Source organism: Vulpes lagopus, chromosome 7, assembly GCF_018345385.1.
Source record: "Vulpes lagopus strain Blue_001 chromosome 7, ASM1834538v1, whole genome shotgun sequence".
In the NCBI taxonomy this organism is placed as follows: Eukaryota; Metazoa; Chordata; class Mammalia; order Carnivora; family Canidae; genus Vulpes; species Vulpes lagopus.
In genome coordinates, this window is record NC_054830.1 from 5644676 (window position 1) to 5672235 (window position 27560).

At 46.7% G+C, this 27560-nt stretch overlaps 1 protein-coding gene and 1 long non-coding RNA gene across 3 annotated transcripts; one reads left to right on the forward strand and one right to left on the reverse strand.

The window, feature by feature from the left end:
• The first annotated feature begins 37 nt into the window (after positions 1 to 37).
• Positions 38 to 3257, forward strand: CD209 (CD209 molecule). Of its 2 annotated transcripts, XM_041760528.1 has the most exons (8): positions 38 to 111; positions 260 to 334; positions 460 to 546; positions 830 to 892; positions 1199 to 1276; positions 1491 to 1642; positions 2287 to 2399; positions 2800 to 3257. In XM_041760528.1, exons 1-8 carry the CDS (start codon positions 72 to 74, stop codon positions 2939 to 2941), a joined length of 750 nt encoding a protein of 249 aa, XP_041616462.1. In that variant the 5' UTR covers positions 38 to 71; the 3' UTR covers positions 2942 to 3257. The 2 variants fall into 2 exon arrangements, with proteins under 2 accessions (XP_041616462.1, XP_041616463.1); XM_041760529.1 differs by lacking the exon at positions 830 to 892.
• Positions 3258 to 16753: 13496 nt separating this feature from the next.
• On the reverse strand, positions 16754 to 27129 carry LOC121495856. The gene is made up of 5 exons (XR_005989059.1): positions 26997 to 27129; positions 25973 to 26106; positions 18313 to 18362; positions 17920 to 17974; positions 16754 to 17761 (listed from the first exon to the last, which is right to left on the reverse strand). It is a non-coding gene; the product is annotated as an uncharacterized LOC121495856 (long non-coding RNA).
• Between the last annotated feature and the right edge of the window lie 431 nt (positions 27130 to 27560).

The window sequence follows — 27560 nt, forward strand, 5'->3', positions numbered from 1 at the left end:
GAGGAGCTGCAGGGGCAGCACGTGGGGTTATAAAAACCACAGTCTGGAGAGGAGCAGGAGAGAAGAGGAGAATGGCAGAGATGTGTGACCCCAAGGAGCCGGGTGACCCCGGTGAGGCTGAGCCCCCACTCTGGGATGGTGGGAGGGAGGGCAGGGTTCCAGTATCCTAGGGGAGTTGGGTCTAGCCTCCAGCTTGCAGTCCTGACAACAGGACTTGGCAGGCTCCAAAGCTCAGCTGAATGTGTTCTGTCCTCTTCAGAAGAGGAGATGTTTGGGGGCCAGAGAACAACTAAAAAGTACACGGGACTACTCAGGAGCTCAAGGAGCTTGCCAGGTACAGGGGTGGTTCAAGAGCAAGTATCTGGGGAAGGGGCAGCTGGGAGGCCCCCTCCAATGTGCATGGGTGGGGCAAGGTCTGTCCCTGAGAACCTTGGTTCTACCCATTTGCTGGTCCTGCAGGGTGTCTGACCCAGGCCCACCTGCCTCTGCTGCTTCTTCTCATCTCTTTGGGTTTCTTCATGCTCCTGGTGACCACCCTGGTTCAAGGTGAGTCAGGGGCTGAGGGCCTGGAGTCTTGGGTCCTTTTAGGTCTTTACCCTATTCCACAGTCCTCAAAACCACTAGGGCTTGGGCATCTGAGCTGCACATAGATTTCTGTGTGACGGTGGGCTGGTTCCTACCCCTCTCTGAGCCTGTTTATTGAGCTGTGAGATGCAGCTCATCTTCCTCCACAGGGAACTTAGGCTCCCAGAGACCTCAAAACCAGATTCAACACAGGGTCAGGCCTATAGTTGGTGCTAAAAAAGGGGAATTCTCTGCTTTGTTGTAGTCTCCAGGATTCGCCAATCCCTACAGAAAGATACATGGGACCATCAGGAGAACCCCAGTCAAGGTGAAGGGCTAGACTCTGGATTCAGGGCAGGAGAGGGCTCAGAGGCTGTGTGACCTTGAATGAGCCACCACCTGTCCTCTCACCCCTGCACCCCCCACCCCATACGGTTGAAGTTTGGGGAGGAGACTGGATCCCTCAATGAGACCCTGGGGGCAATGTTGGGCAAGTCATTCTCTGAGTCTCAGTCTTTTTATTTGCATAATGGATTCTTGGGGTCACAGTGAAATCTATAGATATGTTCTCACGGGGCCCTCTCTGCACTAAGCACACACTAGGTGCCTAATAATTAAAGTCCCCTTATTTCAGTGGATGTTTCTCAGAAGCGGACACGATCAGACCTGGATGAGATCCTCCAGCAGCTAACCTGGATGAATGCCACCCTGGGTAAGGGTCAGACACCAAGGTCAGGAGGGAGTTTTGGGATCACAGGTGGGACTGGAACTCGCTTTCCATGGCTCCTGGCCTGAGGAGGGCAAGGCAGAGCTGGGATCTTTCACATGGATTTCTTGGGGACTGATCTGACAGCTGAACATAGGGTTCCCAAGATCTGATGCAAGCGCTGGGGGCCTGTCTGTCCCAATCCCACTCTCCTCCCCAGCTGGCCTGTGCCGCCCCTGTCCCTGGAAATGGGAACTCTTCCAGGAAAGCTGCTACTTCTTCTCCCAGACCCAAAACACCTGGAAAGAGTCCATCTCCGCATGTCAGAACTTGAGGGCCCAGCTGGTGATCATCAATAGCACTGAGGAGCAGGTGGGCTGGGCGGAGTTCCCATCTGGGGCAGGACCATGTGTCAGCAAAAAGTCTTCTGTCCCTCTTCTGCTCTCCGAGAGATGGAGGACCAGGGGGAGGTGAGGTGACAAGATGGGCAGGGAAGGCCCCCTCCAGGGGACCCACAGTGGGCTTGGGAAGGTCACGTGAGAGAAGAACCTGCATGAGAGAATCCCGTCTGTGGATAGAAAGGGAACTCAGAGCACTCCTGAGACCACACAATCTCTCCCAGACCCGAAACTGAGACACAAGCTAACACATTTTTTAAAAAGATTTTATTTATTAATTCATTAGAGACACACACAGAGAGAAGCAGAGACATAGGCAGAGGGAGAAGCAGGCTCCATGCAGGGAGCCCGATGTGGGACTTCATCCCAGGACCTGGGGACCACGCCCTGAGCCAAAGTCAGACACTCAGCCGCTGAGCCACCCAGGCGCCCCAGCTAACACATTTCTACCCAGATACACACATTAACACACAGACACAGCATACATACAATTTAAGGAAGGGCTGTAGGTTGGACCTTAGAAGGTCTTCCATGGAGGGCAGGGGACAACCGTGGGAATGTGGGCAGACATGGGGAGGGTGACATCTTGCTGCTCCCCCCGCCCTCCCACCCCACCAGAAATTTCTGAAGTCTTGGAATACGAGAAATAACCAGCGTACCTGGATTGGTCTCAGTGACCACCACAATGAGGGTTCCTGGAAATGGGTGGACAACTCTCCCCTCCAACTCAGGTGACCTCCCAGAGGAAATGGCCCGAAGGGGGTGGGCAGGGAAATCCAAGCCAGGGTGCTTAGATTCTGGGATTGGAAAGCATCACCTGAGGAGCTTGGTGGAGATGCAGAGTCCTGGCTCCATCCCAGGATGGGAGAGTCTGATTCTATAAATCTAGGCATGGGCCCAGGAACCTGCATTTATTTTTTTTTTTACTTTGCCAGAGGTGATTCTGATGGAAGTGGTGTTTGAACCCTTATTTTGAAAGCACTGCCTCTGAATCCTCACCACTCTCTGGCTGGTACTTGGACTTTTGCTCCCCAAGGCCAGGAACTAGCTCTTCCGAGGGTGGGTAGGGGGTTGGGGGACCGGTGGGCTCTGAGTCGAGTAGGGGGCTTTTAGCTCTGATGGTGTTCACAGCTTCTGGAAAGAAGGGGAACCCAACAACCATGGAGACGAGGACTGTGTAGAATTGTACAGTGATGGCTGGAACGATAACAGATGTAGTACGGAAAACTTCTGGATCTGCAAGAAGCCCTCGTCCCCCTGCCCTGGCCCCTGAGAGCCATTGCTCTCCAGACCCCACCAGTCTCCAGAGATCGGGCAGCCTGGGTATGCGCTCTGCTGGTTTCTCTCTGGCCCCATTCTTTCAGCTTCTCTCTCTGGTGAATTCTATCCTCCTCCGGCATGGAGGTCTTTGAGATCCAGAGAGAGAGAAAGAGAGAGAAAGAGAGTCTGAGCTCCCCCCCCTTCTCTTCTAAGTTCTGTCTCTCCATGGGCTGTAGACCTCTCCCCTCTTCTGTTGATGGTCTCAGCCCCCCAGCCCCCCATGACATCCCCTTAATAAAGTCGCACATTGCATCATGTGCCCCTTTGAACTTATGTCTATTTTTTTTGCCACCCTTTCAGTTACTATAGTTTTATACTATATACTATACTTTCTACTTTATGTTTTATACTATAGTTTTATATATTATGTTTCACATAAACTAAGACATTGTTGTCTTTCAGTATGTGTCTCTCTACTACTGTGTATTTAATTTCTCAGATACGGTTTTGAATTAATTTGTAATTTTGGTTGGGAATATGCCTATATACCTATAGGTATGAACATGTCTGTGTGTCTATCTATGTGTTCATTCATTACGGAACACATCATCTCTTTTTAAGGTACCTTTAAAATGTCCTTTGTGACTTTCTTCATACATTTTTTTAAATTTCTCATACAAATTTTTAAAGAACAGAGACGCTTGGGTGGCTCCGTGGTTGACTGTCTGCCTTTGGCTCAGGGTGTGATCCCGGGGTCCCAGGATCGAGTCCCGTATCGGGCTCCCCACGGGGAGCCTGCTTCTCCCTCTGCCTGTGTCTCTGCTTCTCTCTCATGCATAAATAAATAAAATCTTTTTAAAAACCCAAAATTTTAAAGAACATTATTTCTAAATATGTGCGTTAATCTCCTATTGATATTGTAGTAAATTACCACAAGCTTAGTGGCTTAAAACAGTACAAATGTATCGTTTACAGTTCAGCCCCTTATTGTCTATGGTCCTTAACCTTTTTGACAAGTACTGGTCAATTATTCTACGAACTGTCCCTCAGTTTGAGTTCATCTGTGTTGTTGGGTTGTTTTTTTCCCCTTTTGTTTTGTTTTGTTTTGTTTGTCTCTCTCTCATAATCAGACTGAAGTTAGTTATCCTTTTCTGGCAAAGATACCACAGAGGAGGTGTTGTGTCCATCCTAGCGCCTCATCTCGAGGGTTACATGGTGTCAGCATGTCTTGTCTTGTTATTGGCTGTGTTAACCACAATTACTTGGTTAAGGTGGTGCCTGCCAGTTTACTTCATTGTTAAGTTAATATTTTCCCCTTGGTAGTGAATACATATCTTGTGAGGACATATTTTGAGACTTTGAAAATATTCCATTTTCTGTAAAATTCTCATCCACTCATTTTGGCAGCCATCAGTGGATCATCTGTGACAATTATTATTGTGGGTTTTTTTAGTAGTGATTTTTTTAAAGATTTTATTTATTTATTCATGAGAGACACACACACACACACAGAGGCAGAGACACAGGCAGTGGGAGAAGCAGGCTCCATGCAGGGAGCCTGATGTGGGACTCGATCCTGGGTCTCCAGGATCATGCCCTGGGCTGAAGGCAGCACTAAGGCACTGAGCCATCCAGGCTGCCCAGTAGTGATTTTCTTAATTATTCTATCTTTATTTATTTATTTTAAGATTTTATCTTTACATAATCTTTACACCCAACGTGGCACTCCAACTCATGACCCTGAGACCAAGTGTTGCTCACACTGAATATTATATAAATAATAAAATCACACCACTGACTGAGCTAATGCATAACATTTTGAGGAACTACCAAAGTGTTCTCCACAGTGGTCACATCATTTTACACTTCCATTTATTTATACATTCACTGATTTCTTTAGATCAGTATGGGTCAAGGAAATTTATTTTATTCCATGGGTTATAGTCCAACACAATCATTTAAAATTTTTTAAAAAGTAATCCCCCAGTGTAGGGCTTGAACTCATGACTGCAAGATCAAGAGTCATGCAGTCCACTGACTGAGCCAGCCAGGTGCCCCACAATCATTTCTTTTCTTGCTTAATTGTTCCAGCTTCGGCCAATTGGAATGCCTTCAGGTTTATATCTTGTTTTTCCCTAGCCCTGATCTGGGGTCAACCAGTCCTATAGTGAACTCTGGTTCCTTTTTTTTTTAAGAGATGATACTAAGAAGCAAGATCCGTGGGCTAGTTATTGTTTTGTTTTACCATTTTAAAATGTACAATTCGGTGGCATTAAGTACATGCACAGTGTTGTGCCAACATCCCCACCACCCACCTCCAAAACTTTTCCATCTTCCCAAACAGAAACTCTGTCCCCACTAAACAGTAACAACCCATCTCCCCCGCCCAGCCCTGGGGAACCTCTGTTCTACTTTCTGTATCGAATCTGCCTATTCTAGGAATTTCATGTAAGTGGAATCACATAATATTCGTTATTTTGTGTTTGGCTTCTTTTACTTGACATAATATCTTCAAAATTAATCTGTGTTTTAGCATATGTCAGAATATCCTTCCTTTTTATAGCTGAATAATATCCCATTATATGAATACACCACATTTTGTTTACTCACGCATCTGTTGATGGATACTTGGGTTGCTTCCACGTACCACTTATTGTACATAGTGCTGCTGTGAACTTGGGTGTACAAGTACCTGTTTGAGTCCCTGCTTTTAAATCTCATAGGGGGGTCCCTCGGTGGCTTAGTCGGTTAAGCATCTACCTTCGGCTCGGGTCATGATCCTGGGGTCCTGGGGTCATGGAATCAAGCCCTACATCGGGCTCCCTGCTCAGTGGGGTGCCTGCTTCTCCCTCTCCCACTCCCCTGCTTGTGCTCTCTCTCTGCAAAGAAATTAATACCATCTTTTTAAAAAAATAAATCTGGTGGGTATGTACTTAGGAAGTGGGATTGCTTAATTATCTGATAACTCTATGCATAATATTTTTGTAAAAGATTATTCATTTATTTATTTTTAGAGAGAAAGAGAGGAGCAGAGGGGGAGAGAGAGGGAGTGCAATCAACCTCAAGGAGACTCCATGCTGAACACGGAGCCCAATGCAGGGTTCGATGCTACCAACCTGATCATGGTCTGAGCTGAAACCAAGAGTCAGATGCCCAAGCAACTAAGTCACCCAGGTGTCCCCTCTATGCATAACATTTTGAGGAACTACCAAAGTGTTCTCCACAGTGGTCATGTCATTTTACACTCCCATCAGCAGTGCATGAGGGTTCTAATTTCTCCTTGCCAGCACTGGTGATTTTTATTTTTTATTTTTTGGTAATAACTATCCTAGTGGATGTGAAGTGGTATCTCATTACTGGTTAGGTATGCTTTTAATTTGGCTCTAGGACCTCTCAGAGAGCAGAGTCAAGATGTATACTAACTGGTACACATACACATACACACACTTGTATGTTTGTTTCTGTATCTACTTATCTGTGTATGTATATTAAAAACCGTGAGTTCTACTGGCTGGCTCAGCAAGCAGAGCGTGCGACCCTTGATCACAAGGTTGTGAGTCTGAGCCCCATGTTGGGTGCAGTGATTACTTAAAAACCCCCACAAAAACAAACAAACAAAACCCCATGAGGTCATATCAATACTCTACTTCCAGTCCAACACCACAGAGTCCATTCTGGCCTTTTCCTCATTCTTTTTTTTTTTTTAATTTTTATTTATTTATGATAGTCACAGAGAGAGAGAGAGGCAGAGACACAGGCAGAGGGAGAAGCAGGCTCCATGCACCGGGAGCCCGACGTGGGACTCGATTCCGGGTCTCCAGGATCGCGCCCCCGGCCAAAGGCAGGCGCTAAACCGCTGCGCCACCCAGGGATCCCCCTTTTCCTCATTCTTATTTATAGCTTCTTTTTCCAACAGTGAGAAACCTGGTTCTCATTATTTACAATATATTTGCTAATAGTCTGCTCAATCCTAGAATACATAGCAAGTAGTTTCAGAATTTCTAATTCATACCTTTGTGAGAGAGAATTATCCTGTTGTTGGATGAAGTATGTCCTTTCATGGCTTCTTCAGGAAAGACTAATGGATGCAGAGTTTCTTGACGTCTTGTGTATAGTTGAATGACAGCTGGGCTGGGTATCAAATCCTTGGCTCACACTTTTGTTCACTGGATTTTTTGTTTTGTTTTTCATTTTGTATTTTTTAATTATTTTTAAAAGGAATTTATTTACTCATTTGAGAGAGAGAGAGCATAAGCAGGGAGAAGGGCAATGGGAGAGGGCGAAGCAGGCTCCCCACTGAGCAGGGAGCCAAATGCGGGGCTCAATCCTGGGACCCTGAGATCATGACCTGAGCCAATGCTTAATTGACTAAGCCACCCAAGTGTCCTTTGTTTTGTGTTTTTTAAATGACATACATTGTTGTCTCATTTTTTAATGTTGTCTTGAAAAGTTTTATGGCAGTCAAAGCCTTTTGACTTGGTAAATTATTTGATCTGGGGCATTTGAGGATTTTATCTTAATCTTTGAAATTGAATAGTTTTTTTTTTAAAGATTTTATTTATTTATTCATGAGAGAACAGAGAGAGAGAGAGGCAGAGACACAGGCCGAGGGAAAAGCAGGTCCCATGCAGGGAGCCTGACATGGGACTTGATCCTGGGACTCCAGGACCACACCCTGGGCTGAAGGCAGCACTAAACCTCTGAGCCACCAGGGCTGCCCGAAATTGAAGAGTTTTAAAATATGTCTCAGAGTTGACCATTCTGAGTTAATTTTCTTAGGTACCTGATGAGCTTTTCTTTCTTTTTTCTTTTTTTAATAAAGATTTTTAATTTATTTATTCATGAGAGACAGAGAGAGAGACAGAGAGGCAGAGACACAGGCAGAGGGAGAAGCAGGCTCCATGCAAGGAGCTTGACGTGGGACTCGATCCTGGGTCTCCAGGATCACGCCCTGGGCCAAAGGCAGCGCTAAACCGCTGAGCCACCTGGGCTGCCCTGATGAGCCTTTTCAATGTGTAAATTCAAGTGATTTTCCATTTCTGAAATTTTTAAAATTAAGGTTTAAATATTTTCTCTGGGGACACCTGGGTGGCTCAGTGGTTGAGCAGCTGCCTTTGGCTCAGGGTGTGATCCTGAGGTCCTGGGATGGAGCCCTGCATCTGGCTCCCCATGGGGAGTCTGCTTCTCCTCCTGCCTATGCCTCTGCCTGTCTCTGTGTGTCTCTCATGAATAAATTTTTAAAAATCTTTTTAAAAAAATAAATATTTGCTCTATTTTGGCTTTGTTTTGGCTTTCTTCTTCAGGGACTCCAATAATACACCCTCTTTTATTCTTTCAGTGCTTGGAATTCCATTTCAAGTAATTTCTCACTGGCTCCGGTCCCCCCCCACCCCGACACAAAGATTTTATTTACTCTTTTTTTTTTTAAGATTTTATTTATTTATTCACGAGAGACATACAGAGAGAGGCAGAGACACAGGCAGAGGGAGAAGCAGACCCCATGCAGGGAGCCTGATGCGGGACTCCATCCCAGGACCCTGAGATCACACCCTGAGCCAAAGGCAGACACTCAACTGCTGAGAGCCACCCAGGCATCCCAGGTTTTATTTACTTACATGAAAGAGAAAGAGAAAGAGAGCACAAGCAGGGGAAGAGCAGAAGGAGAGGAGAGAGACAAGCAGACACCTTGCCGAGTAGGAGCCCAATGCAGGGCTCAATCCCAGGACCCCCAGATCATGACCTGAGCCAAAGTTAAATGCTTGACTAATTGAGCCACCCAGGTGCCCAAACTTGGCCCTATTTTACTTCTTTCTTGGTGTCATTATTATTCTTTGTTGTTTTCCTGACTCTCTCCACTGCTCTTTTTTTTTTTTTTTTTTTTAAGATTTTACTTATTTATTCATGAGAGAGGGAGAGAGAGGCAGAGGTACAGGCAGAGGGAGAAGCAGGCTCCATGCAGGGAGCCTGATGTGGGACTTGATCCTGGGTCTCCAGGATCACACCCTGAGCCGAAGACAGACACTCAACCGCTGAGCCACCCAGGTTGTCCTCCACTGCCCTTTATCAAATTTTTTATGAAGTCTATTCTCTCTTGCGTACCTTACAATTTATTCTATATATCTGAGATAATTGCCTTTTTTATTCCCTTTCTTTCCTGAGCTGGTTGGACTCTTCCGTCATTTATCCCTGCCCATGTCAGCATTTTAGGGTTTGTTTTCTGTTTTGTTTTGTTTTACAGAGCACAAGTGAGTGCGAGAGCTCGTTAATGGGGGAGGGACAGAGGAAGAAGGAGAGAGAATCTTAAGCAGGCTCCACACCCAGCACACAGCCCAACTTGGGGTTCGTCTCACAACCCTGAGATCATGACATGAGCTGAAATCTAGAGTCCAGTGCTTAACCAACCAAGCCACACAGGCACCCCTGAATTTTGATATGTAGATTTTTTAAATTATTTTTTTATTTTTTTATTTTATTTTTATTTTTATTTATTTATTTTTTTTTTTTTTAAGGCAAATGCTTGTTTGATTATACAGTATTGAATTCTGTTTGGAGTGTTGACCTACAATTTCTTCTACGTCTCAACTCCTTTCTAGGGTACTTTTCCTTCGTCCATTTATGTGGATTTTCATTTCCTGGATTTTTTACAATTACTCTCTGTGGACTCACTATGCTCCTTTAGTCCCCCCCCCCCCCCCCCCCCCCCGCCCTCCCCGTCACCGGGCTCTGTCTCTGAGCTATGCAGCTCAATGGCGCCCTCGTCTGTCAATGCAGCAAGTCAACTTAATTTAGTGTTCGGTTACTGGCAGAAACAGGTGGAAAGGCCTCCAATTCCCTAGTTTTCTTTTGTCTTGAAGGGCCTTACATTTGCCCCTTCCATTCCTCTTCACCACCACACTGTCAAGGAGCTTTCTCTTCCTTTTTTCTTTTCCTTTCTCCAGAAGCTATGCACTTTGAAGACTGTTCCTTTAATCAATTCCTTTTTCTGGAATCCACACACTGACTCACTCAGACATCATTGCAGCCTTTTCAGACTTAGGGTAAGCTTCATCTTTCCGGAACTAGTCCTAGATCAACCTTAGATTGCTTTGCTAGTTTCCGATTTTTGTACCCGCTGTGGTTTTTCTCTGTTGCCTTTGGTTCGGGGTTGGAGCACAAGGGTGGGGCATCTCATGCTTCAATTCCATGATTCTTCAATTTTTTTCATGATCCTTTTACGTTATGGCATTCTCTGTGTTCAAGCTATGCCATAGCTTGCTTTATCCCTTTTTTGTGTTGCTTTGGGAAGGGATATTTGGGAAACAGGTAGATCTCCCCATGGTGGGACACTCTTGAGATTTTTCATATCTGTTCCAATACAAATGAAATGTTGCTAACTCCAAAAGACAAGAGTAGCATTGGTAGCATTTTTCTAAGCTTATGGAGAACTCTCAGTTGAATAAAACTTATTTGCCACCCTGAGGTTTGACCACAGCTGAACAAGAGGTGGTCTGCAGTGGAGGATGGCATGAGAACAATGGAGATTATGGCATCAGTAAGCACAACTGCTTTTACTAGATACATAGGGTACTAAGGAAAGGTTAAATAAAAGCTAATAATTCAGCACTATTCATAATAGGCAAAAGGAGGAAACAGCCCAAATGTCCATCAACCGATAAACGGATAAACAAAATGTGGTCTACTCATACAATGGGGTATTATTCAGTCATAAAAAGGAACTAAGCACCGGCACCTGCTACAACATAGATGGATTTGGAAAACATTACACTCAGAGAGAGAAGCCAGGCACAAAAGGTCACATATGTGAAATATCCAAAGTAGACAAATCTTCATAAAGGCAGAAAGCAGATTCCTGGTTGCCAGGGGATAGGGGAGGGGGGTGGGGAGTAACTGTTAATCGGTCCAGGATTTCCTCTTTCTGGTGATGAGAAAGTTCTGGAACAAGAGAGTGCAGATGGTTGCATAACATTGTGAATGTGCTTAATGCCACTGAATTGTACACTGTAAAGTGGTAAAAAAAAGTCAAATTTATATTATGTGTATTTTATCCCAATTCAAAGGAAATTAACAACATCACTAAATCTCTTCTGTTCTGGTCTTTCCATTTGGGGATCTATGAGAATGTTGGATCCATCACTCAGCATCCTTAAAACGACAGACTCCTGACAAATGTGGAAAAGCTGGGAAGTCACGTGGGAAGTTCATGGTCACATGCTGACCGTGTGGCCAGAACTATGCTTCTTGGTAATAGATCTATCAGATTCTTCTCGAGTTATCAACGATGGATATCATCTACCGGCTTGTTACTTGGGAGTTGTCTCTTGACCTTATCCTTTCATGTCAAAATCAGATGGAAATTTCTACACCCCTCTGGGCAGAGAGACTAGCTTAAAGGACTTTGCTATCTATTCCCAATGAAAGCACACATGGCCATCATTAACATGCTATTATGGACTATTTCTGCCCCCCACCCCAGTGCATATGTTGAAGTTCCAAAGTCCAGTGGCACATTATTTTGAGGTGGAATCTTTGGGAGGTAATTAGGTCGAGATGAAGTCATGAGGGTGAGGCCCTTGTGATGGGATTAGAGCCCTCCTAAGAAGAGGAAGAGACACCAGAGCTCCCTTTCCCCTTCATGAGAGGCACAAGAAGGCAGCCATCTGCTAGCCAGGAGGAACCTCACCAAGAACCAAATCTGCCAACATCTTGATATTAGACTTTCCAGCCTCCAGAACTATGTTGTTTATAAGTCATTCAGTATATGGTATTTTTTTTTAAGATTTATTTATTTAGGGACACCTGGGTGGCTCAGCGGTTTAGCCTTTGGTCCAAGGCAAGATCCTGGAGTCCCAGGATCGAATCCCACATCGGGCTCCCTGCATGGAGCCTGCTTCTCCCTCTGCCTCTGCCTCTGCCTCTCTCTCTCTCTCTCTCTCTCTGTGTGTGTGTGTGTCTCATGAATAAATAAATAAATAAATAAATAAATAAATAAATAAATAAAATAAAATCTTTTTAAAAATATTTATTTATTTATTTATTTATTTATTTATTTGAGAGAGAGAGCTCACGAGTGCAGAGGGAGGGGTAGAGGGAGAGGGAATCTCAAGTCGACTCTGCGCTGAGTCGGGAGCCTAGCACGGGACTGGATCTCATGATCCTGAGATCACAACCTGAGCTGAAACCAAGAGTTGGAGGCTTAACCGACTGGGCCACCCAGGCGCCCCTATGGTGTTTTAAAAATAGCAGCTTGAGAAGACTAAGGCACCTGCCTTTCACCCCTTTCTGAAGGGCAGGGATTTAAAATTATCTCCTTGTTCAAAGCTTAGGACCGGCTTTGTCCCTTTCAGCTGTAAGGGTGTGTATCAGTCAGGACGTGTCTAGTTGTAAGTAAGAGGAAACAATACAAACAAGTACAAACAAATGAAAAAAAAAAAAAGATTAATTGGCTCAGGTAAGAAAGTCCTGTTTCAGAGTGAGCCCGCGGATGCTGCTAAGCACCCCATGCCTGGTCACCTGTACCTTCCACGGTCTCCATCCCAAGTTATGGGCTGAATATGTGTTCAATTGTGATGACAGGTTGACTCACCAGGACGAAATGGGGCTTGCATGAGAAGTTAAATCTAGTTATCAGAAAAGAAATGACTGCTCCCCCACCCCCTGTTTTTCCTGGGCCTCTTTCCAAACTTACTGAATTGGACTTTCTTGGGAGTGGGTTAAGATTACCATATGATTTCCCTCATATGTGGAATTTAAGAAACAAAACAGATGAACATAGTGGAAGGGAAAGAAAAATAAAAATAAGATAAAGACAGAGGGAGGCAAACCATAAGAGACTCAAATATAGGAAACAAATTGAGGGCTGCTGGAGGGGAGGCAGGTGGGGGGATGGGGTGAGTGGGTGATGGGCATTAAGGACGTAATGAGCACTGGGTGTTATATGTAAGTGATGAATCACTGAATTCTACCCCAGTAACTATATTGTATATGAACTAACTTGAATTTAAATAAGTCTTGAAAGAAAAAATATAATCTACTTTTTTTTTTCAGAATCTGCATTTTTAATAAGTGTCCCCCGCCAGGAAAATGCAAATGAAAACCACAATGAGCTATCCCTTGACACCCACTAGAATGGCTGGAATAAAAGAGATCGTAGTAAGTGTTGTCAAGGATGTGGAGAAATTGGAACCCTAGAAGACATTCATAAGAGAGCAGATCTTCAAAATTCTCATCATGAGAAGAAAATTTGTAACTGGGTTAACTATGGAACTAGACTTACCGTGGTGATCGTTTTGCAATATATCCATACATGGAATCATTACGTTGTGTACCCAAAACTAACATAATGTGATGCACCTATTGTAACTCAATGAAACCCGAGAAAAGTTTTTTAAAGATTTATTTATTTTTGAGAGAGAGAGCAAGAGAGTTGGGGCAGGAGAGGGGCAGAGGGAGATTCTCAAGCAGACACCCGCCCCCCCCCACCCGTGGAATGTAGAACTGGACTTGGGGCTTGATCTCATGACCCTGAGATCATGACCTGAGCTGAAACTGAGAGCCAGATCCTTAACTGACTGTGCCACCCAGGTGCCCCTGGAAAAAAAATTTAAACAATAATAGTAAAATAAATAGCTGTCTGCGGTGTCTCTTGTATTGCGCAATACAATCACCCATCAAATTGGGTGGTGGATGCCACCCCCAACCCTGGGGTCACAGTGCAGCTCCTGACAGTCTAATCATTTGCATTTGAGGAAACTGATCCTGCAGAGAGAGCAGCTGCTGGAGGGCCAGGGAGCTAGGATCCCAGGGCGGCCTCCCGCTCCTCTCTCCTCCCTTGCACCAGAGGTGGGAGGGACCATGGGAGAGGCCACCAGACAGCTGAACAGGGAACCCCAGAGGGACCTGAGTCCTGGCTTACAGCATTACCCCCCACCCTCCTGGACCTGGACACTGTCTTCATGGCCCACCCCCTGCCACCAGGCTACGTCAGTTTACCCTTTCTGTAACATGCTGGTCATATTATCCATGCCAGTGCGGAAAGACTGCATCAATCCATATATAAAGTACTTAGCAGAAAAGTGCCCCACTGTAGTAGGTGTTAAATAAATGTAACAATTGTGATCCAGCACCAGCTCCCAAACACAGTTTTAGAAATCACCATCAATGAGGCCATCGGCAAGCCATGAAGGCAGAGTGGATGTCAGAGGGGGATGGTGGTTCCTGGATGATGGGGCGATGCCCGCCTCTGCCCTGAGTGAAGGAAGCATAACAAATTAGCCCTGCTTTCCATATTGCTGCATCTCATCCAAAGCATCCCAAGAGTTGGCCATGCCGCAAGTGGACCAGCCCTCCTTCCTGTCGACCCCAGACCACCCCATGCTACCTCCTGGAATTCCTGGAAGGCCCATCCCATCTCATTTCGTGTCTCTCTCCAGCCTTTTCCGGTGATATGTCACTGCCTGGTGCCTGAGTGAAAGCAGGTTTCAGAAGTGAGCATCACAGGGTGAGAAAGAAGAGCTGTGGTCCCCAGGAGTCCTGAACAAGGCATCTGGGAGCAGTGGGTAGACATGTGTGACTCCTGGGAACAGATGGCATGGCGGCCGGACACTATGGGCAAGGCTGGGTTGGGACTCTGGGGTCTTGGGGAGGGCGTAAGGAGGTGGCCCACTCTGGTGTCAGCTTGCACAGACTCTAAGTTGCTTCTCTACCCTTTCAGAGGAGGAAGAGCTGATAACCAGTGGCACCACTTTCCGCCACAGACTTTGGATTCAACAATTCAGTTTCCAGAACTTCACAGGTACAACGGGGTTAGCGCACGGAGTAGCTACAACCACTGCCAGACTCTTGGGTCCTGGGAGGTGGGGTCTGGGGCACAGGCTTCCATGGGACAGGCTGAGGCAGGAACACAAGTGTGCTGGAATCACCCCTCCTTCTCTCTCTCAGGATGTCTGGGCCACAGTCAGGCTTCCTTGGGGCTGCTGCTTTTCCATCTCGTGCTCTTCATTGGGATTCTGGTGGCCATCCTCTTCCAAGGTCAGATACAGATGTCCAAGGTCAAGGACTCCCAGGGTGCAGACGTTGCCTGGGTGGGGGGCTAGTTCCCAGAAAGAGATAGGGCTGAAAGCCAAGATTTGGGTCCTCCACCTGGAGGACCTGGTCAGCTGCCCTGCTTGCTGGCCTCTCCCTCAGTCCCTCCCTACTCTGCTGCAGGGGAGGAGGGGGAAGGGGGAGGAACAAGAGGACTCCTGGCTCTTGATCTCTGGTGCAGATTTCATCCACCGTCTTCCCCATCTTCAGAAAGGATTAACCAAGATCTTGACTGAGCAACAATGTCCTTGTGCAGGGCACGCACACAGCAGATGTTTAATAACCACAGATTTTTTTTTTGGCACAATCTTCAGGGTCCCAGGTCCCAGAAGCTAGAGCCTTTGAAGCAGGAGATCCAAGAAAAACTGACCCAGCTGAAGGCTGGACTTGGTGACTGGCCAGGCACCAGGGTCCTGGGGGTTCTGGAAGGGTCTCTGGTATGCTGTGGGTGTGGTGGGACTCTGCTTGAGTCACCGTCCCTCTCTCAGCTAGGAACACAGAGTGACAAGGATGATTCCCCTTGGTATTCCCAGGGGCACACAGTAGGCACTAAATTAAACCAGTCTCTTATTCTGAGCTCCCTACTTCTCCCAGTATGGAGGATATGGGGCCGGGACTCCTAGTTCTCCTGGGCCTGGGGGAGGGTAGCAAGTGGGGGAGGGGGACGAGCTGTTGGGCATGGAGAACCAAGGAGGGCCCCCCCCGACCCTCAGGGGATTGAAGAGTGGGCAAACGTGGGGTTAGGGGCATCTCAAGCTGAGTCCCAGCCCTGCCACCTGCCCCATCCTTGGGAGCGGACATTCTTCCGAGGCAACTGTTACTCTTTCAGCTCCCAACAGAACTAACACGACTCTGTCACTGCCTGCCAGGAAGTGGGGGCCCGACTTGTTACCGAAAGTGCCGGGGAGCAGGTGCATCTGTCCAGGGAGTCAGCCTGACCTGGGGCAAGCCCCTGGCCACTGGTCCACTGGGCACAAGAGAGCCAGATGAGATTTTCTGGAAGAGAGACTGCCTGCTTCACTTGGGGGGGGGGGGAGGATAAGAACCAGGCATCCTGCAAGGAGGTACAAATGAGATCTGGACACCTGGGTCTGGGGGACACGTAAAACATAAATAAGCTCTGGTGGTGTCCTGACAAATGGCTAACACTTAGCTCTCTGGAGGGAGGGGGGGATAAGTCCTGATTTGGAGTGTTGGCCAGTTTCCCTGGCGTACGTACTGCCACTGTGGCTGATCTCAAGCCATTCACATGATGCCGTCACTGCGGAGCTGACAAGATACGCGGTGGGGACCTGGCTTGATTTGACTCCAGCACGTTAAACCCTGGTGTGAGTCAACGCATGGGTACATGCTTGGCACATGTAAGAACACACAAACATGCAGTATTACCAGGTGTGTGTGGTGAGAGACCAGTTGTGTGCATGTGTCTGCAAGTCGGAACATACGTGCTCATAGGATACAGATGTGAGAGGCGCTCGGGACCTGGCCTGGCAGGAGGCGTAAGGTCCCACTGAAAGACGAGCTTGCTGCCAGGAAACTGGAGAGATGCTGAGCCCAGAAAGTGGGGGTCAGAGCCCCCTCCTGACTTCCCTACGTCCACCAGAACTTCCTACAGCTGCAGACTTCCAAGAGAAGCTGCTTCACCTGGGAGACTGGGTGGCTCAGTTGGTTAAGCGGCTGCCTTCGGCTCAGGTCATGGTCCTGGGGTCCTGGGATTGAGTCCCACGTCAGGCTCCCTGCTCAGTGAGGAGTCCACTTCTCTCTCTGCCTCTCTCCCCGCTCGTGCTCTCTCTCTCTCTCTCTAATAAATAAATAAAATCTTAAAAAACGAAGGAAAAGAAATCACTTCACCTGCACGGGGCTCTCAGACATGGAACATGAAGGCAGAGGGCACTGGGTGAATGATTCACCCCTGCTGCCCAGGTGAGTCTTAGGAGAAGGAAACACTCTATAAAGTGGGAATGGGATTCTGAAACCCTTACATGGGTATTTACCTGGGTATCCCCACCCCCATTCCCTGGCCCCTAGGCTGGAGAGTCTGGGATTCTTTTTTTAAAGATCCATAATCAGGCGATGGTGGCCCTAAGTATGAGAGCCTGATAAGGGAGGTAGTTGGGGGTGCAGGCTCTGGATTGGTTGGTGTGTACTTGAAATGCATACCCCAGGGAGGAGGGCTCCTCCAAGAACTGGAGGGGCACAACAATCAGGGAGGCAGGAGACCCCGGCAAGGAGACTCAGGCACTCATTGGGTTGTCCAGAATACATGCATACAGGGCAGGTGTGAAAGCATCAAGCGAGCTGAAGCTATTAACATGATTGACCCAGTGGGCCAGGGACGTGGACTCATGTCCGGGCTTTGCAGCTTTGTGAAGTCTTGGAACAAAGGAGAACCCACCAGCAGTGGGTGGGAAGACTGGGGGACTTAGGGGTAACCCCAAATGTGATTTTGGCAGAAAGCCTGCAGCCTCCTGTTCCAGTGGCTGAAGGCTGCTCTCTGTCCTTGACCCCTGTAGCCCCAACCCCACCTCTGTTGGGTCTGTAGAACCTCACCCATGTTTACACCAGGGTTCCTCCCCCAACCCCCTCCAGCCCCCCATACACCGGGTCTGCTGGTGTGGAGATCTTGACAATGCTCTGGGACTCTTCCCGGTCAGATTCCTCATCCTCTATGGGTTCACTCCTGTCCTTCTTGTGATGGTGCGAGGTTTCCCTTAGTTCGGAGGTTGTAGCTCTGGGACTCTGCTCCTTGGACCTTAATAAAATGACCGGGTATGGGATACCGTCAGGACTGGTGTGTTCCATTGATCTACTCTTGCTTCCTTGCCAAGATCACAGTTTGGATCGATTTCTGTAGCTGCCATATCCCCTGGAGCCTTATCACATCCCTGCTCAAGGTCTACCTGCCATTACCTGCATGCACGCTTGATGGAGGGTCTTCTCTGGTCCCTGGGGTTCATCGTGGAGGCTGGAAGTACCAGGGGATGAATACCAATGACCAATGGCCATTAGGAGTTGGTATATACGTACCCCAGCTCCCTCCTCCCTCAACGGCATGGTAGACATGGTAGGCGTTGGGGTGGGCCCCCCAAATGCCCTTTCAAGGAAAAGACATGCTGCCCCAGCTGCTTGGAGGTTTGTTGGCAGAGAGGCGTCAGCTCTCAAGCCCTTTGGGGATAGACTCAGAGTCATGCCCCTTCGTGGCATGGCTCACATTCCTGCAGAGGGACATTGTTGCCTCAGCATGGGGGTCCATTCTGGTTTCAGAGCTCCTGTGGGTGGGGTCAGCTGAGGCAGTTATCAAACCTGCAACCTGCTCGGCCCAACGTCTCCCTCTGTGCATTTCTGCTTCCTTCCTGTGGCAAAATAAAAAAAGAGATTTGGTTTTTGTCCCCAGTTCCTAAGGTCTTCTGAGTTCTGTGAGTCATTTTAACAAATTACCAAACCTGAGAGGGGGTTATGGGAACTTCCAAATTTGGAGTCAGCCAGGCAGAAATGTGGGTAGCCTGGGGACCCACATTTGCAGCTGGTAGAGGGCATCAGAATTGGAGAACTGCCTGGTGTAGAAATTTGATACACACTTCCCCTCCTTTCCACAGGAGCTTTCCCCAAGGATGTTTTTTCATAAATAAGACGAGTCTGCACACAATTCCAATGTGGGGTGTGGGGGTGATGGCCCCTCACACATTCGAGTGATTCTCTGACACCAGCTGGGTGTGCTACAGTTCAACTCAAATCGGACACTATGTCACTGGAGTTAGAGCCAGACCCCACAGGTTAAGGGCGTGGTCCTACAGGACTACCTCCCCACTTCCAACACCAACCTCAAGTCCAGGAGGTCAGCTGGGTTTCCGATCGACTCTAAACCATAGATCGAAAATTTATTAGATTGCCAGTTTGTTATAAAAGGGTACAGCTCAGCAACAGCCAGGTGGAAGGGGTGCGTAGGGCAGGGTATGGGAAGGGGCAGGGGCTTCCATGCTCTCTCCAGGCACACCTCCTCCCAGCACCTCCCAGTGCTCACCAGCCCAGAAGCTCTAAGACCACTGTCCTCTTGGGTTCTTATGGAGGCTTCATTGCAGACCCAGTTAATCAATCAATTGGCCATTGGCGATTGATTCGGCCCACAATCCTTCCCCCCTCCTCCGATGTCAGGGGCTGGGAATGAAAGTTTCAATCCTCTAATCTCATGCTTGGCTCCACTGGGAATGGGAACCACCCTCACCTGAGGTGACCTGACCTGAGGGCTTTCCAAAAGTCACTTCACTGACATAAGACACCTTTATCCCTCTCATCACTTTGGAAACTCCAAGGGTTTTAGGAGCTCTGTGCCACATGTGTATTTCTTGTGATAAATCACAATATGACAGCAAACAACCTTTGTGCTATATTCCTGAGTCAGCTTCCCAGGAAACCAGATGTGCAACCGAAGGGATCACTCTGACATGTGTTCTAGATCATCTCTCAGAAGTTCTGGATGGGCTTCAGCCCCAGTTGCTCACGTAAGGCCCCTTCTCATCAGTGTCACCCCTAATGGCCTTTCCCTGTCGCACCTTCCCACACCTCAACAGGTGCTTCTCCCAGATAAACCACTTATAACCAAATCCTTGTCTCAGCCTCTGCTTCTGGGGAAACCAAGCCGAGTTTATTATATGTTCTGACATCTTCCAGGGATTGTCCTTCTCATCAAAGTGTTCATTATTCTAGGGACACCTGGGTGGTTCAGTCGGTTAAATGTCTGCCTTGGGCTCAGGGTGTGATCCTGGGGTCCTGGGATCGAGTCCCGCATCAGGCTCCTTGCATGGAGCCTGCTTCTCCCCTGCCTATGTCTCTGCCTCTCTCTCTTCATCTGTCATGAATAAATAAATAAAATCTTAAAAAAAAAACAAAAAAACCCAAAGTGCTCATTATTCTTCTTAAGATGATTTTTTTACATTACCATGGTTTTGAATTTTTAATGTTAAAAACGTTTTGAATAATTCATGCACATAGAACCAAAACATATTCATCTGTACAGTGAAAACTGAAGCTTCCTCCGTCCCCATCCTTGGATCCCAAAATATTACCCACCCTAGTTGTAGCCTCTCTATTATAACTCAGATAATTCACTTGTCAAGCTTGTTTTGACGCCTGTTTGGCGATCCTTCAATAAAATGTTTTAAAAATCTATTTGTTTTGTTTTTTTGTGTGTGTGTGGCATTAGTTCATTTCAAGTTTTTATTTAAATTCTAGTTAACGTAAGTGGTAAAATTGGTTTCAGGTGTAGAATTTAGTGATTTGTCACCTACATACAACACCCAGTGCTCTTTACATCATGTGCCCTCCTTAATGCCCGTCACCCTCCAGCCCATCCCCCCACATCTTCTCTCCAGAGACCTTCCGTTGGTTGGTTCGTTCTCTATCGGTAAGAAACTCTAATGGGGGCACCTGAGTGGCTTAATCAGTTAAGCGTCTGACTCTTGATCTCACCTCAGGTCTTGATCTCCGGGTCATGAGTTCAGGCCCCTTATTGGGTTCCACCCTGGGCATGGAGCTGACATGCATTATTTTTTTTAAGATTGCATTTATTTATTTGACACAGATTGAGAGAGAGAGAGAGAGAGAGAGAGCACAAGCAGAGGGAGCTGCAGGCAGAGGGAGAAGGAGAAGCAGACCCCCCATTTAGCAGGGAGCACGATACGGGGCTCCATTCCAGGACCCTGGGATCATGACCCGAACCAAAGGCAGACACTTAACTGACTGACCCATTCAAGTGCCCCTGGAGCTTACATTAAAAAAATAGAGTCTCTTATGGTTTGCTTCCCTCCCTGGTCTTTGTCTCTCTCTTTTTTTTCCCCCTTCCCCTATGTTCATCTGTTTTGTTTCTTAAATTCTGCATATGGTGAATAGGCAAAACACAGAGGATTTTTAGGGCAGTGAAACTACTCTGTATGATACTATAATGCTGGATGCACGTCATGAGACATCTGTCCACACCCATGGAATGTACAACATGGAAAGAACCCTAATGTCAACTACGGACCCTGGGAGATCATGATGTGTCGGTGTGGGGTCATCGATTGTCACAGAGGTGCCCCAGTGGCGCAGGATGCTGGTAATGGGGGCAGCTGTGCACATAGGGAGCATAGGTTCTCGGGGAAAGCTCTGTACTTTCAACTCAACTCTGCCGTGAACCTGAAACCACTCTAAAACATAAAGCCGATTTAAAAGAACTGGTGTGGTTTTCCACACAAAGTGATTCCAATTAATAAGTGTAGAAGGAATGAAGGATTTAGGAGATCTCTGTAGAACACCGTGGTAATAATCACTGCAAGCGAGACCCAGAGACGGATGCTTACAATTAACAAGTGTGACTTTTTTTTATTTTTTATTTTTTATTTTATTTTTTTTAACAAGTGTGACTTTAAACGAGAGAAACAGGATATTTGCATGGCCTCAGACTTATATCATCTCCTCCTGAAGAATAGTTATTAATTACTGTGGTGGTTTTAACACATGTTCACACATTTTGAATAGTGCTTTCTGTGGCAAGAGGGAATTGTCTTCCCCCTGGAGTGGGGCCGATTTTGTGACTTATCTCATAGGAATAGAGCAGTGTTTATCAACCTTTTTTTTAGACTGTCCCCCCACCCCCACCCCACAATAGCCTTTCACATATTTTCCCTTATCGTCTCCTCCTATTAAATATTAAGGGGTAAGATTTTGTTGGGTAGGGCTGATCTAGGTCAGGCCCACACTAGGCATTGTAACACCTAAGATTTTTCATTTTTGTTTTTGCCCCCCTGGGGGTGACGTCGACCCTGTTGATAATGCAAGGAATAGAGTATGGGAGGTGAAAGATGATGACTCTATGGCAGGGGAACCTGGCAGACGCTGGTTCCAAGGTTAACCAGGTCACCACTCCTTGGTCACCACTGTGACCAAGGTTAACCTTAACCGCATTGCCAGCGATGGTCATGCACACACAACTGACCCTCCCTTCCAGTGTGAGGTGGTGAGAACATTTCTCCTTTGTTGTATTCTTCTCTTCAAATCTATCACCTTAATCTACTCATGAAAAAAACAGCAGAGGGGCCCCTGGTTGGCTCAGTTAGTTAAGCGTCTGCCTTCAGCTCAGGTCGTGATCTCAGGGTCTTGGGATCCAGCCCATACTGGGCTCCCGGCTCAGTGAGGAGTCTGCTTGTCTCCCTCTCCCTCTGCACCCACCCCCCCAGCTCATTCTGTCTCTCTCTCTCAAATGAATAAAACTTTATTTTTAAAAATATTTTATTTATTTATTCATGAGAGACACACATAGAGAGAAGCAGAGACACAGGCAGAGGGAGAAGCAGGCTCCATGCGGGGAGCCCGATGTGGGACTCGATCCCAGGACTCCAGGATCACGCCCTGGGCCGAAGGCGGTGCTAAACCGCTGAGCCACCCAGGGAGTCCCTGAATAAATCTTTAAAAGAAAGAAAGAAAGAAAAAAAAAAACAGCAGAAAATCCCCAACCAAAAGACCATTCAGCACAGTGCCAGATAGCAACTCTTCACAACTGTCAAGAGTGTGAAAGGCGAGGAAAGACCAGGAAGCTGCCAGAGTTTGGAGGACATTTCAGAGACTTGGCAGCTGAATCCTACGTATCCCCCACCTAATTCATACTTTGGAGTCTCAATCCCCAGGATCTCAGAAAGAGATCGAATTTGGAGATAGTCTTAGATAGAGGTATTTCAGTTAAAATGAGATCATCAGGATGGTCATTAGGATGGACTGGTGTCCTCATGAGAAGAGGAGGTAAGGGGGCACCTGGGTGGCTGGGTGGTTGAGCATCTGCCTTTGGCTCAGGTCGTGGGGTCCTGGGATCCTGGGATCAAGTGCCGCATTGGGCTCCCTGCATGGAGCCTGCTTCTCCCTCTGCCTATGTCTCTGCCTCTCTCTGTGTCTCTCCTGAATAAATAAAATCTTAAAAAAAAAAAAAAAAGAGGGAGTAAGGACACACAGAGGGAAGACCTGTGAGGACACGGGAGACACACCTCAGAAGGAGCTAAACCTGCCGACAGCTTGATCTGAGACTGCCAGCCTCCTGAGGGGTGAGACGGTACAGTTCTGGTGTGCAAGCCGCCCTGTCTGTGGTCCTTTATCACAGCAGCCCTGGGAAGCTGACATGACTAAATGCAATGTGGGATCCTGGATGCCATCCGGCAACAGGAAAAAGGACATCAGTAGGAAAACGTGAAATATAAATGAAACCATTTGTTTTATTAATGGTATTGCAATATTCCTTTCCTCTATTTGACAAGTGTATGATGGCAATGTAAGATGTTAACATGAGAGAAAGCTGAGCAAAAGGTGGCTAGAACTCCCTGTACTATCATTGCAATTCATCTGTGATTCAAAAATTCTTTCAAAATAAAAAAAATGAAAAAAAAAAACCTAAAACAATCTATTTAGGATTCCACTTCTATGAGGTCCCTAGAGGAGTCCTGTCCACAGAGACAGAGAGGAGACGGGGTGAGCCAGAGGTGGGGCAGAAGGTGGGGAGTCAGTCTGCTGAGGACAAAGGTTCAGTCTGGGAAGATGGAAAGTTCTGGAGGTGGATGATGGGGGTGGCTGCACAACACTGTGAGTGTGCTTCATGCCCCTGAGCTGTGCACTTAGGAATGGTTAGGACGGTTAATTTCATGTCATGTGTGTGTGCATTTTTACCACAATAAAACAACTCCATCAAAAATCTTTTTAGGATTTTTATTGAGGTGATACTGAATTTATAAATTAATTTGGAAAGAATTAATGCTCAAGAGTTTTCCTTATCTTGGGAAGAGGATAGGTTTCCTCTTCCTTATCCCTTTTCATTTATTTTTTTTAAAATGGTAAGACAAATTTTCTTTAATTATAGATCATAGTAGCTTTATAAATGATCAAGGTACATGTACAAACAAAATTTCAGATGCTCTTGAAAACACATTTTGAGATATATCACACACGGTACATATTTCTTCTTGGGTTTGCTTATCTTTTTGGGATACTGAAGAATACCCAACTTATTTTACACTAAAAATTTAGCCTTTGAACACTGGGTTGGATAGACCACAAAGTAGAACCTTCCGAGTTCTCTCAGTCGGCTTTCAGTCCAAATGATTCAGATATCTTGTGTCCTAAATTGGATGTTATTATTTTTTCTCATGTAATTAGTATCAGTGGAGGTCTTGTACTGGCAGTTTGTCTTGGTCATAACTTATTCTTCATTTATTTTTTTAAAGAATTTTTATTTACTTATTTGAGAGAGAGACAGTGAATGAGAGAGAGAGAGATAGAGAGAGAGCACATAAATGGGGGTGAAAGGCAGAGAGAGAAGAAGATTCCCTACAGAGCAGGGAGCCCTACACGGGGTTCAATCCCAGGACCCCATGATCATGACCTGAATCAAAGGCAGACATTTAACCAACTGAGCCACCCAGGCGCCCCTTCCTTGTTCCTTTTCAAATGCTCGTTGCTAGGACATAAGAAAGCTGCTCCCTTCAATCTTACTTCACCCTTAGTGAGTCCAGAAGTTAAATCCCTAGGACTTTCTAGATAAATAATCATGGCTGCAAAACACTGTCAACCTTGACGCTTCCTTTCCGATATTTATAAGTCTTATTTGTTTTTATTTTCTCATTGCATTGGCAAAATAGCAAGATGGGCATCTTTATTTTGTTCTTGATTTTATAAAAAATGGCTCTCAGGATTCACTCTTCAGGAAGACAGTTCTGTGGGTTCCGGAAATCGCTGCTTATCAAATTAAGGAAGTTTTATCCTGTTCTTTGTTTACCAAGACTTGTTTTCTTGTGTTTGTCTTTTATTTTATTTTATTTTATTTTATTTTATTTTAATGAAGAATGTGTGTTGAAGAGATATATCTTTTAGTGTGGAGGAGGCAAAAAATACATTGTGGAAGGACACAGAGCCCATGGTACCATCCATATGAAACTTCATATATGCAAAACCACCCAATACCTTGTCTAAATACATACACAAAGTTGTTTCAACATAGTAAACACCACATTTGAGAGGGCAGTTGCCTTGGAGAAGGAAAGAGAGAAATAAACCTGAGAAGTTACACAGGATTGTCAGTCACAATTTTTTTCCCACTGAAAATTTTGTGTTGGGTTTTTGGATAGAAACAGGAATTTAGGGCAGCCCGGGTGGCTCAGTGGTTTAGCGCCTGCCTTCAGCTCAGGGTGTGATCCTGGAGACCCGGGATCGAGTCCCACGTCGGGCTCCCTGCATGGAGCCTGCTTCTCCCTCTGCCTGTGTCTCTGCCTCTCTCTCTGTGTCTCTCATGAATAAATAAATAAAATCTTAAAAAAAAAAAAAGAATGAAAGAAACAGGAATTTATTTGCCAGGGAGGATGATCCCATAGTACTTCTGCAAGAACCAGCACCTGGCCTCCTCTTTGCTGATTCTGTGTCTGGCCCTATGCAGCCTGTCCTGCGCTCCTTGTCTGATCTTGTCTGACGTTGAAGCCTGACCTACTCGGCGGCCCAGAGAAGTCCAGGCTGTACATACCAATGCTTGCATAATATCTGATCCCCAGATCAATGCGCTACTGGATCCCGAAATCAAAGTTTCCAGTATCAGAGAAGTTATTGTTTCTTTTTTTTTAAAAAAAGATTTTATTTATTTATTCATGAGAGACACAGAGAGAGAAAGAGAGGCAGAGGCACAGGCAGAGGGAGAAGCAGGCTCCATGCAGGGAGCCCGACGTGGGACTCGATCCTGGGTCTCCAGGATCACGTCCTGGGCCAAAGGCAGTGCCAAACCACTAAGCCACCCGGGCTGCCTTAGGTTATTGTTTCTTAACTCATTCTCCTGCACCTTTAGATCTTTGTCTGGGATTCCTTCTACCTTGGCCCCCCAGTGGATGACCATCGTTTCATTTCTCCTGGTGCCAAAGGATCTGATGGCACATCCAACTCTGGGGGACAAGGCGGGGGGGCCACTGACCTGTGTGCGGCTCCAGCACCTTGGCTGTCCCGCCGGGTCAGTCTGTCTCCGCTGTTCTCCACACAGATGTTGAGGCAGAGCTTACAATGCGAAGTTCCCGCGAGGGGTTCTCCTTTTCACCTTGATCCCCTGTGCTGAACAGGAAGAGAAAGTACAATTTATTTCTTCTGAAGAGGATCTGAAAAATGTAAAGAAGCCAAAACTTGGTAAAGCTGAGTGGAAATCATGTGGGTTTCCATGTCTTTATTTTTCTGCATACTTTGTGTGTGCTTAATTATTTTTTTCATAAATACAAAGGCAAAGCCAAAACTAACAGCAACAACCAATACATTTCCTTTCCCCTTTCCTCCTTTCCCCTGACCCTGTTAGGTTCCCTGGGGAGTAGCGAGTCTCTGGAGAGAATGGAAGCAACAGAGTGGTCTTAGCCTTGGAGCTGAATCCTGCGACTTCTGCCTTTTTCCCACACTAGTCCAAACCCCTGGTCCCTGCTATTCAAGTCCTTGTGTGATCTGGACTCCTGCTGTTTGTCTCAGCCTCTCCAAGAGCCTCACTCCCAAATTTTGCATATGCTACTATCACAATGGGAACACTCTCTCGTACACCCATCTCCTCCAGGATAATTCTGACTCCCCCAAGAATCATTCCTCTAGGAAGCCCTCACAGATCCTCTAGGCTGAGTCAGATGCCTCCAGTGCTCTTCACCTCCCCTGGGCTTCACCTCCCCTGTGCTTCCTAGACTCGTTAACACGGTTTCCAAATCCCTGGTCAAATGTTCCCTACCCACATTGCTTTCCAGGCTCTGGTCGTATGTTCTACCCGCCCTGGAAATGGGTCCGCCTTCTCTGTCCTTGACTAGGACTAGTGCCATCCTCATGCCAGGAACCTCCCTTCCCTTTTAATTCCCCTTGCAGTCAATTCTGGGCATGGGACAGGGGTGGGTCGCCTTCTGGTTGCCTTGCTAGGCTGGACAGCTCTTGGTTCCTCAAGACAGCTTCAGCTACATGCGTGTACAAAAGAGACCCACCTTCCTGCCTCTTCGCCTCTGCCTTGGCTGTGCCCTCTGCCTGGCAGACACTTCCTTTTCCTGTCAACAACGGACAAGTCCTCCACGCCTACTTCCAATGCTACCACTTTCAGAAAAACCACCTCTGCTCCTCCAAATGCATTCACTGTTTCTCCCTCCATAAGGGCTGACGAATCAATGCCACCTACATCCTTTCCCAAGAACATATTCTGATGAGGTTGTGCAATCCTTGCGGCTTTTTTTTTTTTTTTCCTGTTTCCTCCCACTGAGCCCACGCCCCTCCTGAGTACTGCTGTCCTGGAGAGCCCCAGAAGGAGGGCGTGTCCTCCCAGAAAATTCTGCCCTGCAGTAAGATCCAGCTGCTAAGTCAGCTGTCAGTGTCTATTGATGTGGGCTCCATTTCTGATGATGAAGGCAAGATGGGACTTGTGTTCGGGACAAGGGAACTTCTAGGAAGAGGCGCAGGACCCTCCCAGTATTTGGGAAATAACATTCCTCAACCCTAAATTGTCCTCTAAGCACTGCTGATTTTTAATGTCTGACTTCTTCCCCTCTTTGTATCAT